A 13,731-nucleotide genomic window follows, 5' to 3' on the forward strand; every position below is an offset into this window, starting at 1 on the left:
TGTTTGAGATATTCAAACATGTTATACCATTGTAGATAACGAATCTATTATTAATTAATTCGGATATCCAAATCTATTATTTGTTTTTCATTTTAATTCATTTTTTAGATATTCATATTTGCTATACTGGTAATGATATCTAAATTCATTATCTATTTTTAATTTTTTTAAAAAGCAACCAATAGTATTAAGAAAATAACCCAAATCACAAGTAAAGCGTCGAACCATTAAAGAATCATAAAGTACACTAACTCCAACCATTAGACATACCCTATACACCCAATCCTACATCTATATTCAACAAGAATAATACTATTAGTATTAGGCTCTAATACAAGCATGAATAAAATCACTCAAATTATAGTCAACATGCAACAAAGCACTCTAACAAATTTATGAGTCCCCCTATTAACTGTTCTATGAATCTAGTAGAGTTAAGACATTTAATGATTCGGATTCCAATAATATTAATTTTTCTTTTGTAATTAAGTATTAACTAATTAAATTATGACATTTAATGAATGGGAATAATATTTAAGTTTTATATGAATGGTAAATTTAACTTCAAATTATCATTACTTAAACTGGATGGCATGGCACCCATAACATTTGGATAAGCGGTTTAGACTATAAATAAGAGAATATGGCACATAGCAGATGGCTTTCACACGTCATGGTTGATAAATGTGTATTAATTGTCTTTCAATTCTATTGCCGATCGTCCATTCCAGTCATGGTCCATACCAAATTCATTTTGATAAATTAAGTCTTACTCCAAAATAAGATAAATAAATAAATAATGATGAGTGATAAATGCAATCATATCATCGAAAACATTTAATATCATTAAATTATTAATAAGTTTATGTTTTAACTATTTAATTTTAAAATGTTACAAAATAATTATTAAAATATTCGAAAATTTATATTTAACTCATTGAACTGTTGATATAGTTGATGTATAACATTATTTAGTCACACCACCTACATCAATCGAAAACTCTTCATTCATTTTATTTCTACAGTTTAATTTTTTATAAAATAATTTTGACCATCACGAATCCACAAACAAGATCTAAATAATTTTCTTTTTTAGTTCTTAAAATTAACCGTGAGATAGATTTAGATTTAGATTTAAAGTATGTTAACCAATCCATCATACCGATTATGAAGCCGTTACTTGGAGCTCACTAGTCAAACTTTTTAAAAAATTAATAGTTTAAATAATTTTTTTTGAATAATTTAATTATTTAAATAAAAAATTTCAAATAATAATTTTAATATGCTACTGATCGTAACGAGAAACAGCCCAAAGGGACCAGCTGACACTTGAAAACAATTATTTCGTATATAAATTATTGATTTTATCCACCACCTCTGATTCTTATTCACAAACATTTTGAAGAGGGATGCTAAAAGGTTTCAACTTTTAAGCATATAAAATCCACTTCTTTTTAGGCAAAGTGCAGCTTTGTGTGTGTCTATCCAACGAAAGCAAGAAGATGGGTAAAGGAGGGAAATCTCACGAAGAAACCAAAAGTGGAGAAGATGAAAACATGGCTGCTTGGCTTGTGGGTCTCAACACCCTCAAGATTCAACCATTCAAGCTCCCTCCACTGGGTATGCCATCCAATCCATATTTACTATCACCATCTATTTTTTACTCTGGGTTCTTTATGTTGGTTTCTATTTTTAGATTTTGTAACACTTTCTCTCGCTTTCTTTCTTATTGATTAAATTTGCGATAAATATTTGTGAAGGACCCCATGATGCCAGAGTTAGGATGAAGGCTGTTGGTATCTGTGGAAGTGATGTTCACTACCTAAAGGTATATCCTTTTCCCAGCAAGTTCTTGCTCTTCTTAATTCTAATATGGATTAATCAGATATTGTTCCTACTAAGATCTGCCCTTTCATACTGAACTCTAACAAATGAATTAAAGACAGAATTTTGGTCTTCTTGAATTTTGATCTTCTTACAAGTACTTGGCTTGAGTATATTGCTTGGCCTCCTTTTACAAACAACAGTATGCAACAGTAGTTAGGATTGCTGCTTTTTCGATCCCTTACCTCCATTTCATTGCCAATCAAATAGTTAGTGATAAAAAGGAACCAGGATAATAGCTAAAATGATTTCTGTATTGTTTCTCTCATCTTTGCCATTAGTTTTATTTGTATTTCTTTTCTGTTTTTTTATAGACAATGAGGTGTGCTGATTTTGTGGTGAAAGAACCAATGGTGATTGGGCATGAGTGTGCTGGAATCATAGAGGAGGTTGGGAGTGAAGTCAAGAATTTAGTGCCAGGAGACCGTGTGGCTTTGGAACCGGGGATCAGTTGCTGGCGATGTGATCTTTGCAAAGATGGTCGATACAATCTATGCCCTGAAATGAAGTTTTTTGCCACTCCACCAGTTCATGGTTCTCTTGCCCATCAGGTTAACCTTTAAGCTGCATTTCAGCATAGGTTCTAGTTTGCTTTTCAGTGCTTATTTTGCTACTAAAATAGCATGTTTATAGTACCCAACTACAATACCGATTAAGTGATGCTTATTAAATAAACTATCAATAGTGTGAAACTAAGAGTGCTGCATACTCATTACAGTGACTTAATATTTTCTTAGGGGACCTTGATACAAAAATCCTCAATTTTTATTTTCGAGGTTTATTAATGGGTGATTTTCAAGGTTCAGATTCAAAAGGCTTCCAGGATACAATTGTTATAATTAACTCATTTAGTTGTTTCTGTTGTGGTCTCCATTGAATATAATGTTTGCTGTAGTTCTAAAAGCCATTTATTACATCTAAAGTGATGCATGATGTGAGACTTTACGACATTAGCAAGCTAAGACTTTCCATATTGTGTAGAGTATGAGAACCGAAAAAAAAGGAAGTGTTATAAAAGATATCTAACTATGCGATCTTCTTCAAAGCTAGCATAAAGGTGGGAGATCTGACCTACAGTCAAGTTGGTTTGAAGCTTTGGCTTCATGTCTGACATCATACTTGGCAGCTGTGATGAGAAGCTTATTGTGCATGTTGGTCATTTTCTTTTGCATTTTCCTTGTATTGGAAATAAATTTGATGGAATCAAATCTTTTGGGCTGCTGAGGTAATATATAAGTTGATTGTCAATGTAGGTTGTGCATCCTGCAGATTTGTGTTTCAAACTGCCAGACAATGTGAGCTTGGAAGAAGGGGCCATGTGCGAGCCCTTGAGTGTGGGGGTTCATGCTTGTCGCCGAGCTAATATCGGCCCTGAGACAAACGTGTTGGTTATGGGGCAGGACCTATAGGTCTTGTTACAATGATGGCAGCTCGTGCTTTTGGGGCACCTAGGATCGTCATTGTAGATGTAGATGATAATCGCCTATCTGTTGCTAAGAATCTTGGTGCTGATGGGATTGTTAAAGTTTCAACTAATATGCAGGTTCATAACATCCTTGAAGTCCACTTTTGCTTTTCCTAGCTAAATATGTCAAGAAATTGAATCATTATTGTTTGCCACGAGGCTCTTTTACTCCATTGTCAGACTGTTAGAGAGTTTCATGTTTTCATTATATATTACAGGACGTAGCTGAAGAAGTTGAAAGAATATGTAAAGCAATGGGAGGAGTGGATGTAAGCTTCGACTGTGCAGGCTTTAACAAAACAATGTCAACTGCTCTGAGTGCCACTTGTGCTGGTGGCAGGGTCTGCCTTGTGGGAATGGGCCATCATGAGATGACTGTCCCGCTTACTCCAGCTGCTGCAAGGTACTTATTTTGATGATGCGGTGAAAATTTTTTTTTATGGAGCACTTGCTATATGCTTTGAACACCAATCATGGGTTGATGGTTTAAAATGCAGGGAGGTAGATGTGATCGGAATCTTCCGGTATCGGAATACATGGCCTTTGTGCATTGAGTTTCTAAGAAGTGGGAAGATTGATGTGAAGCCTCTGATAACCCACAGGTTTGGGTTTTCTCAGAAAGAAGTGGAAGAAGCTTTTGAAACCAGTGCTGGTGGCGGCAGTGCCATTAAGGTCATGTTTAATCTGTGATTTCCAACAGCATAAAAAGAATAAGCGTTTATCAGCATCTAAGATTGCATGTTGTAATAAAATAATATCAGTGGATAGTATGTACACAATGGACTTTGTTTTAAATCACTTGGAGGTATTTGATGCTCTTGCAATCCTTTTATGCGAGATATCTGTCTTTCTTGGCGTATAAGACGCTGGGAAGTACCACTTATTTTCACTGAAAGCTACAAGTTCCTTTAGGAAAGAAAAAGAATATTTAAGAGTGCAATTCAAAAGATGAAGCAGTGGACATCCAGGGTTTTCCTGTTGCCTAGGGAATATTAAGAAAAATAACAAAAGTTTTGCTTTTAACAATCAAACTTAAATCCGTGGATCGATTTTGAAATATCACATAATATATAAAAATTTAAGAATATCTGATTAAAATATACAAAAATAATTAAAATGATATAGACCTTTTATAAACATTAAAAAATAGTTAAAATTTATAAAATTAAAAAAGAGAGATGTTTCGATAAATTCATCAAGGCAGATGGATTGCATCTAAATCCAGAACCCAAAAATTTCCTAACCAGAATTTCAAAAGGAAAAAAAAAACCGAAATCCTTAGAATTTGAATTGTTTTCATGGCTTGATACTAATGTCTGAATATTTTGTTCTACAACGCAGGGAACGATGAAGTTAATTTTGATATTCATTTTCAGTTAAAAGAACACGATGAAGCAGAAGTAGTATAAAAAGAAAAGAAAATAAAATAGATGAAGCAGAAGACATCCAACAATTTTATTTTATTATACAGGGTTTTCCTTCTCCCATTTGTTTACAAGTAAAAGAATTGCTGAGGCAATTTAATAAACTCAACGCCAACAATCATCAGCTGATTTCCATAGAAAAAGGCAGGGACAGATATGAGATGTAATGTAATGTAGCTTCATCCCCTACAACTTCAACACAGTGACTGCTAGAAATTTATGAGCGTTCTATTGACACACACTTAAGGTGAAGGGCTTGGTCGGTCGGTTGGTTGGTTGGTTGGTGCTATTAAACATTCCACCACTACCCCATAATTGTTTTCTCTAACTCAAGTAATTTCTCCCGCAAACTTAAAAAAACCTACAAATGACCCCTCACCGGATGGATGACAAGAAATAAAATGATCAACACCAAAAATACATAATCGATTGACTAATATGTTATCCGTTGCTGCAACACATCAGGGCTTGGGAACCGCTTCTGCCCATTTCCACACTATAAAACCAGTTCCATCTCCAGTGAAAAACAGCCCCCCAGGGCCTACCTCTATTGCACGAATCTCCTGCTTTGCAAATATTTTACCCTTCTCCGAGAACCTTCAATCACAAGTATAGCAAATTCATATTCCCATAAGCAGCATGAAAGGACCCCGATGGGTGAAACAACAAATAGATGTGTACTAAGATCAAAGGCCAAGTCTCCGTTAACTTACGAGGGCAGATCATAGAGGCGGACAGAATTGTCATTGCATGAACACATCAATACAGGCTTGGATTCCGAGTCAGGCATTCCACGAAGGTTCAGCAAGCCCTAAAAAGTAGGAAACAGTTCAAAAACTTCACAAGATCCTAAGAAAATAATAATAAGAGATAAATCTCAAAATTATACATGAACTTTGATTTAATGTGCAATTGTATACATGAATTTTAATTTGGTGCAATTATTCAATTGAAACTCTAATTGTGGTTCAAATATATACTTGAAACATTAATTTTAATCTAATTATACACATTTAAAGAAATAAATCCATCAAATTATTTTATATTGGATAAATATAATTATTTATGTATGCAATATATAAACATAAAATGATGTTATATCAATAATTGTGTTAATAATTTAAAAGAATTGGATCAAATCAAAATTTCATGTATATAATTGCACATTAAACCATAATTCATGTATAGTTTTGGGATTTAATAATAATAATAATAATAATAATAATAAAGACCATTGCCGATCTTATCTCCTCTACCTTCAGTTTTTACTTCTCCCATTGTGTCCCCAAGCCCCTTCCCATTTACAGCTAATTTCATTAAATCAAAATGCAGCATGCATATGTAGTAATGAAACAACATACATGTTCTTCTTTGTGAGTATATGTTACTTCCAAGTTTCCACTCTCAGTAGCTACCCACACCTGCACAAAAAAAGATAACCCAAACATCTTTAATATCAGGAAAACAGGACAACAAAATAGAAAGGATTAATAATAAACCATAAAATAGCACTAACCTTTATTGTTTGGTCCAATGAACAAGAAAAAAGAAATTGTTCCCAGCAAAGCAAGGACATCACAACACTAGTGTGCTCTGTCAAAGTCTGTAGACACTGCAAAGTTTCTAGACTCCAGGCCTGAAAGAAAACAACTTATATGTTAGCAAAAATGATAATTTTCTGAAAGAAAAAAATGAAAATAACGGACTAAAGCAAAACATAATATAATGGTGGTTTTAACCTACAACATTTCTAAACCAGGATGACTAAAATACTTTTACCTTTATAGAATGGTCCATGGAACCAGAGTACAGTCTATTAGCCCCAACAACTAATGATACAACTGCAAGGGTGTGACCCTTAAGTGATGCTGCTGGTTCAAAGTTGTTGGTGACGGCATTAAATTTCCATGCTAAAATAGTACCATCCTGCAATAAACAGATATTGTTTCCTGAGGATCCGGACTGGAATGCTAGAGAAATAGAGAGATGGTAGTAAATGATATAAGTATGACATATATATGACCCAGAGTGAGACTCATCCTACACAAATTCCAATTCCTCCTCAGATCTATGGCTCTTTCAGAGAAAACTCATTTCACATACAAGAGCTATTTCAAGGTAAGTAGCAATTTTATGAGATGATGACTGTCAGACAACCAAAACAGAAAATTGCCTCAACTAGTGAGTTTTTTTTTTTTTTTTGCAAAATACTATGGCAGAAGCCAAAACAGAAAAAACATGATGATGAAAACATGACTGACCATACACAGAACATGGAATTTAAATGAAAAGAAATTAAAAAATATATACTAATATGTAGAACATTACCTGTGTACCAGCAAAGAGCAAATCGTTACCCACAACCATAGTATAAACTTGCCCAACAGGTCCACTAAGACTGAGCTCTTGATTAGTTTGGGTGTTCCATGCCTGCAAAATGATTGTCATCGAGTAAAAAATTAGGAAATCATCGTTCTTCTGATTTCAAAAGAGATAACATAATAAAGAAGAAACAATTGCTAGAGAATTTGCCTTGAATCTTACCTTGACAACATTAGGTATGCCAACAAACAGCCAAGGACCTTCACTGATCATGCAACCAACTTCACCACCAAGATTAATCACACCCATACACTACATAAAAGGCCACAGGGAATATCAGCCAAAAACATAATAATTAAGAGGATTTACTTAAACAAAAACTGCCAACAAACACTACAACAAGAAGACTACTGAAAGTAACTTCCAGCTAAAAGTGACTCTCGTTTTACTTTCACGGTACAAAGAAATAGAAGGTACTCTTCGTGACCCTTGGGTATTTAGCAACAAAGAAACATAAATAGTCTGTCTTGAAGTATCTTATTATTCACATGGACACTTATAAAAAGTAATTCATCTAGGTACCTTTTCTTTAATAATTTGATCACACAGGACAGGATAAAATAAAATAAAAAAATCTCAGAACAGTTTTAAGGAGATTCCTGTTCTTGGAAATTGATTAAAGTCTCATGAATAATCAAGTTTGAAGACAAACATAAAATTCCCATCTTTTCATTCCAAGAAGCAGAAGACTAACTAAAACTGCCATAGAGAGAGAGAGGGAGAGAGAGAGAGAGAGAGAATCACACCTGACCAGTGTTGGTATCCCAAGCCCTCACAGTCTCATCTTTACTCCCAGTATAGAGCTTATCCATACCTGCCGGTAATGCAATTCCGGTAACAACCTGCGCAGAAAACAAACCCATCATCATACACTGCTAAGAATATGTTATGTGCCTAACAACATGATAAAGACTTGAATCCCTCATCCAAAGTATGAGATGTTATGCTTTCCCACCCTAACACTTAGCTTTTCCGTGTGGTTCCCCACAGGTTTATATCAATTGGCATCAGAGTCATTCACCATAAGTATTTGTGGCAATCGTGAGGCTTGATTCCACATGGAAAGCATGTTATTTTCTAGTGAGATTCATATGAATGCAGACTCTACCCACCTAATAGCTAGCTTTTGCAGTGAGGTACTTCAAAAGTTCATACCAAAATTAACAGCATAAAAGAAAAAAGAGAAGGCAAATACACTTACTTTCTGGTGTCCATCAAGGTGATTCAACAAGGTAAAGCATTCCCCTAAACTCCAGGAATGTAAAAACCTACACTTGTCTCCGTAACTACAGTTCCCTTGCACCCAATAATTACACACTTTCTCCGTTTTCCGAACCACCTTATTAGCCCCCATTCTCCCCCAACTATTGTTATGATTATTATTGAAGTTGGGGCCTCGTCGTAGGGCCGGACCCGAAAACCCAGAATCATCGGCGAAACGTTTGGGGGCACCGGATCCATTAGAGGTAGCGGCGGCGGGGCCAGAAGGATGAGGCAGTTCACGGTGCAAGAAAGGGCATGGGAAACGGGAGCACTTACCGGCCCTCCAATGATAACAAACTTTCTGGTTTTTTGAGGAGTCGGGTGAGGCAGCTGAAGAACCTCCGAGTCGGTTAAAAACGCGCCTGTTGCCGCCGTCTAAATCCATAATCCCCAATTTTTGTATCGGTAACAGAAGATAGATGGAAGAAGCTTCGGATTAAGCGTCTGGGAATTCTTGGAGCGAAAGAATCCGATCATGAAAGAGACCGCTGAAACCCTAATTGATTATGCAATAACGCAAAAAAAAAATTTCTTCAAAAACAGAAAAAGGAGGAGGATGGTTGAGTGCTGCGGTGACCGTTGCCGCTGGAGAGAAGGTGGAGAATGGCTGAGAAAGGAAAACTAGACAAGATCGCGTCAGCTTTACGTTAAATAAATCGGTAAGTGAGATTATATAATCCATCTAGTTTTGCATTGCTCCTTAAATTGTTTTTGGGCCAAAAAGCATCTTGAGTAAAAACTAAAATTTTTTAGTTCTGATTTTAAATAAAAAAAATTGCAAAGCTTTTTTTTTTCCTTCGGAAGTCCTTTCAAAAAGCTTAAAAACATAGTGTTTGTTAAAAGCAATATTTATTAATATGGTATCTCGAATTGTTTATTTTAGGGTAAATTATAAAAATAATTATTTTTGTTTGGTTCAGATTATATTTTAGTCATTTATATTTGAAATGTTATATTTTTGTTACTTATGCTATCGTTTTATTATGAAGTAGTCACTTTATCGTTAAGTTCTATTACTTTCCTAACGACAATCTTACGTGGCAGTCTAAATGAATTTTAAATGCCAATTCGGATGTTCAACTGGGATGAGAACAGTTTTTCAATCAAAATGGAAAACAAAACTAAAATAAAAAGGATATAAACTTTTCTTTTCCAATTCAATGTGTAATTAATTTAAAAACTTGAATTAATTAAATTTATTTAATTAAAAACCTATCTCATCCTAGTTGGACATCTAAGTTGACAGTTAAAACTCATTTGAATTGCCACGTAGGATTGTCGTTAGGGAGGTAACGAAGTTTTAACGGCAGAGTAACTACTTTGTAATAAAACGATAACGTAAATGACTAAAATGTAACATTTCAAACATAAGTGACTAAAATGTAATATAAAGTAAACAAAAGTGGCTATTTGTGTAGTTTATCCTTTAATTTATAATATTTATTAATTTGGTATGATATCGAAAAAAATAAAATAATAATTGTCTTGAGATAAGAAATCCTCCGTAACATGATAAATTGAATCATTCTGTATTAAAATTATTTGTTTTTTTATACAATAGCTGAATTTATCTATAATTTTTTCCCAACTTTTAAATAGGAGGATAAACATGCTTCAGCATGCTCAAACCCGCATCCTCCTGCACAAACAATAATACCGATGCAAACCGAGTTAAAACTCAATTGGCATTAAAATTATTTATTTTTATACATTATCCCCACAATATATATTAGAGATTGTTTTAATAAATTGAATTTGAAGAAATGTTAACTATTGGGTTTGTCATGTGTCGTTCTAGTAAGTATGCCACAAATATGGACATCATTTTTCGATGCAATCTGAGTTAAAACTCAATCGAAATTAAAATTATTTATTTAGAAAATACAATAACTTTCTTGTTTTAGTCCCTAATAAATAATAAATTAAAATTATTTATTTAGAATTTTGTTTTTAATTTTATTTATTTATTTACTTACATTATTTTTGGTAAATTACAATAATAAGGTAAAGCCCGAACAACAAATGCGCCTAGCGCAACTTGAACCCAAATCACATCTGGAGCGGTGAATACCTTGACCATCAAGTCATCACATGATGTTTTTATTTAATTGCATTTTAAACGGAATTATTATATCCTTCAATGATATTTCACTGAAATTTTTAAAATTACATGCAGGTTTAACTAAAGACAAAAAGGGATTTCATTATGTAAATTTCATGTTTAATTTAATTGATGTGAAATGAAAATTTAAATTTTATTGTTGATTATCCATAATATTAAACTATTACCATTTATAAATAGTTGAGATTTAAAAAAAACATATTATTTAGAAATGAACAAAAATAAATGTCAACATTAAAATTTAAGGAATGCCAATGTTTATGTTAGGTTCCAAAATTATTGGAAGATATTTATAATTTTACTCCATATAAATGTTAGGTTCCAAAATTATGGGAAGATATTTGCAATTTTTATGAAAAAAAAGGTAATTGTAGAGTATTTAAGTATATTCTCTGCATATATTATTTTGTTACCATATATTTAGATAGAATGTTTATAAAACAAAGGTACAATTTAGGGTAGTGCAAAGTTGATAGAAAAGGTAAATATAAAATATTTAAAATTAATCTTTAATTTTCACCGAAAAAAATCAATCTTTAATTAATATAGTATTTTGGTACCATATAGGGGTGAGCATTCAATCGAATAGAGTAAAAAAAATTTGAATTAATCGAGTTGAAAAGTCTTATTTTATCATCCTAACTCGATTTGAAAATTTTTTCGAATCAAGTAAAATTTTTCGAGTTAAATTAAAAAAGTAAACATGTCAAATTAAATCTTGTTACAATATAATTATTCTCATGTTATAGCACATAAATTTGAAAAATAAGATACTTTAGTATGATAAACTCAAATCATTAATTAACTCATTTAGATCTCAAAATTATTATTTAAGAAAATTTTTAAAATTCTAACTTTATTTAGAATTTTTAAAAATATATATAAATTTTTGTAATTTTTATAAATATTTTGAATTTTAAAAATTATTTTGAATTCTTTGTTGAGAGAGAGACCAGTTTGCTTATTTTTAAAATTGGCAAGGACCAAAAGAGTATTTACACCAATCTATTATTTGAATTATTCGGATTGTAAAATTCAACTCGACTCGAACTCGAAACTCGAATTACTTATTCGAATTAATTCGATTAACTCGAAATTTAAATTTTTTTTTGAGTTTTGCTCACCCTAGTACCATATATTTAGAAAATTAAATTTTAAATTGTAGTGGATAATTATATTGCGGGAAAAAAACTTTGTGAAAAAGTTACATTAAGAATATTATAATTTACTACTTTAAAATAATTTTGTTCTTACAAAGTATAAATTTTATGTCCTACTTTCTTAGATATCCAACGCTATATAAGTTTTAGGTTCCGTAAAATTATATTATTAATTAGATAATTACATACTAAATCATTTATTCTGTGTAATTATATTCAAAGTATACAATTAAAGTTGACAACTATCTTGTCACATGTCAAAGATTTATGGTGACAAATGACCTGAATAAATTATATACTATTTTTAACATTATTTTAATTTTATATATAATAATTTATTAATTAAAATTATTTTCTTAACTTCAATTATTACAACCTCGTATTTTTAGTTAAAGAACATCAATTAAGGCATTTCTTTCTCTAATTTTCCCTTGGTTTTCATAGCCATGATGAGTCCCTTTTTATTCACTTGTGCGTTGATAAGCTTGAAAAGAAAATATTTTCGTCATGATGCTAGTAATACTTTTATTTGACAAAAGCATTTGGTTTAATTCCGATAACACCTTCTTTTATGAAACAACGAAATTCAATGGTATTTTCCTAGCTTCTTAGACCCTATAATTCCATGTTTCCAGCTAATCATCTTTGCTATATTATTCTTAGTATTGTCTAGGAAATAAACTTTGGTTTTTTTTTTTTAGAATTAACCTTGTGCTTAACACATTCACACTTCACATTCACAAATGTAACAACGGTTAATGTGCTAAAAAGAGTGTTGAAATTAAGCCAAGTGTGTATTTAAAATTCATCCTTACTTGTTAACAACCTCTTAACTTAATGACAAGAGCATTATGTTGTAGGCATGAAAATTTGAATTCAATCCTAAGTAACTCCATTCTCCTCTGTCAATTATCAAAATTTGTGCTTATTTGACATTTATTTATTTGATATTAGTCTTATATCAGTGAAGTTTGAAAACTTAATAGAGTTATCAATGGAACTTATCAATTTGTGATCGACAAAATCTGAAATTGCTTAAATGGATGGGATGCCAACTTCTTACAGGTCTACTTTCGACAAGGTATTTATAAATTTGGGATAATTTTTATTACCAAAATTTAGTAAAAACAAAGTATGTTAAACGCTTAATTTGTATTAGATATTATAATTATTTAAATTTATTTTTTACCTAATTAATATTTAAATACTATTTATACTTAAATATTGCAATTATTAAACTTTACTTTATCAAATTAATATTTAGAATACTACCTTGTATTAGTTTGTCAAATTAAACTAAAAATATTACTAATTTAACATTAAAAATTATAAATCCTATAAAAGAAAACAAATTATAAAAATCTCAAAAACTTTGGGGAGTCAAACACAATTTTTTCATGTTTTTAAATACTAATTATAATATTAAAACAAATTTTTTTCAAAACTCAAAAGGGCCTAAAAAGAAATTTTACAAATATTAGGGGGTTAAGACCTTTGCCAGCCTTCCTGGATTCTCCCATGGTTGGAGTAAAAGTTATGATTTTTAGGAGTTATAAAAGGGAGAAAAAAGAAACCAAAAAGTGAAAGGGAGGACGAAAAACAGGATGAGCCACCTAAGCTTTCATGCATTAAGAATTGACAGATTTCAATTAGAAGACAAAGTTTCTCCCTTATTTCCCTATTGTTTCCTTTTATTATGTGTAGTTACTGTTTTAATTTAAAGAAGTTTCCCAAATTCTCCATGAATTAAATCTCTTTTCTAGAGATACAATGGTTTTCAAGCTTAGTTAATTGAATGCTATCTATTTCCATCTCTTTTTATTGTTAATAGAGTTTCAATTATTTAGTCATTCTCGTTCTTCTTTGATAATAGTCTGACCAACTATTAGTTTGACAAAACCTAAAGAAATTGGAAGAGGACTTTTCATTTTTGGTCTAGAATGAACAACTCTTGGTCTTAATTAGAAGGACCAGTTTGTGATTTGTAATTAGGATAAGAATATACCTAATTACCTTGGGTCGCCATTGAGT

The 13,731-nt window shown here is 31.8% G+C and overlaps 2 protein-coding genes across 2 annotated transcripts; one reads left to right on the forward strand and one right to left on the reverse strand.

Moving 5' to 3' along the window:
- The first annotated feature begins 1,359 nt into the window (after positions 1-1,359).
- LOC107892058 (sorbitol dehydrogenase) lies at positions 1,360-4,186 on the forward strand. Its single transcript, XM_016817029.2, is given in 7 exon segments — positions 1,360-1,620; positions 1,761-1,828; positions 2,199-2,435; positions 3,138-3,279; positions 3,282-3,427; positions 3,568-3,752; positions 3,847-4,186. Coding segments are annotated over 7 exon segments (1,089 nt in total). The 5' UTR covers positions 1,360-1,502; the 3' UTR covers positions 4,040-4,186.
- Positions 4,187-4,794: 608 nt separating this feature from the next.
- On the reverse strand, positions 4,795-9,237 carry LOC107892057 (zinc finger CCCH domain-containing protein 48). The gene is made up of 9 exons (XM_016817028.2): positions 8,357-9,237; positions 7,902-7,997; positions 7,318-7,407; positions 7,102-7,203; positions 6,553-6,699; positions 6,290-6,409; positions 6,135-6,194; positions 5,487-5,584; positions 4,795-5,370 (listed from the first exon to the last, which is right to left on the reverse strand). Exons 1-9 carry the CDS (start codon positions 8,801-8,803, stop codon positions 5,235-5,237), a joined length of 1,296 nt encoding a protein of 431 aa, XP_016672517.1. The 5' UTR covers positions 8,804-9,237; the 3' UTR covers positions 4,795-5,234.
- Between the last annotated feature and the right edge of the window lie 4,494 nt (positions 9,238-13,731).

Source organism: Gossypium hirsutum, chromosome D09, assembly GCF_007990345.1.
Source record: "Gossypium hirsutum isolate 1008001.06 chromosome D09, Gossypium_hirsutum_v2.1, whole genome shotgun sequence".
NCBI lineage: Eukaryota > Viridiplantae > Streptophyta > Magnoliopsida > Malvales > Malvaceae > Gossypium > Gossypium hirsutum.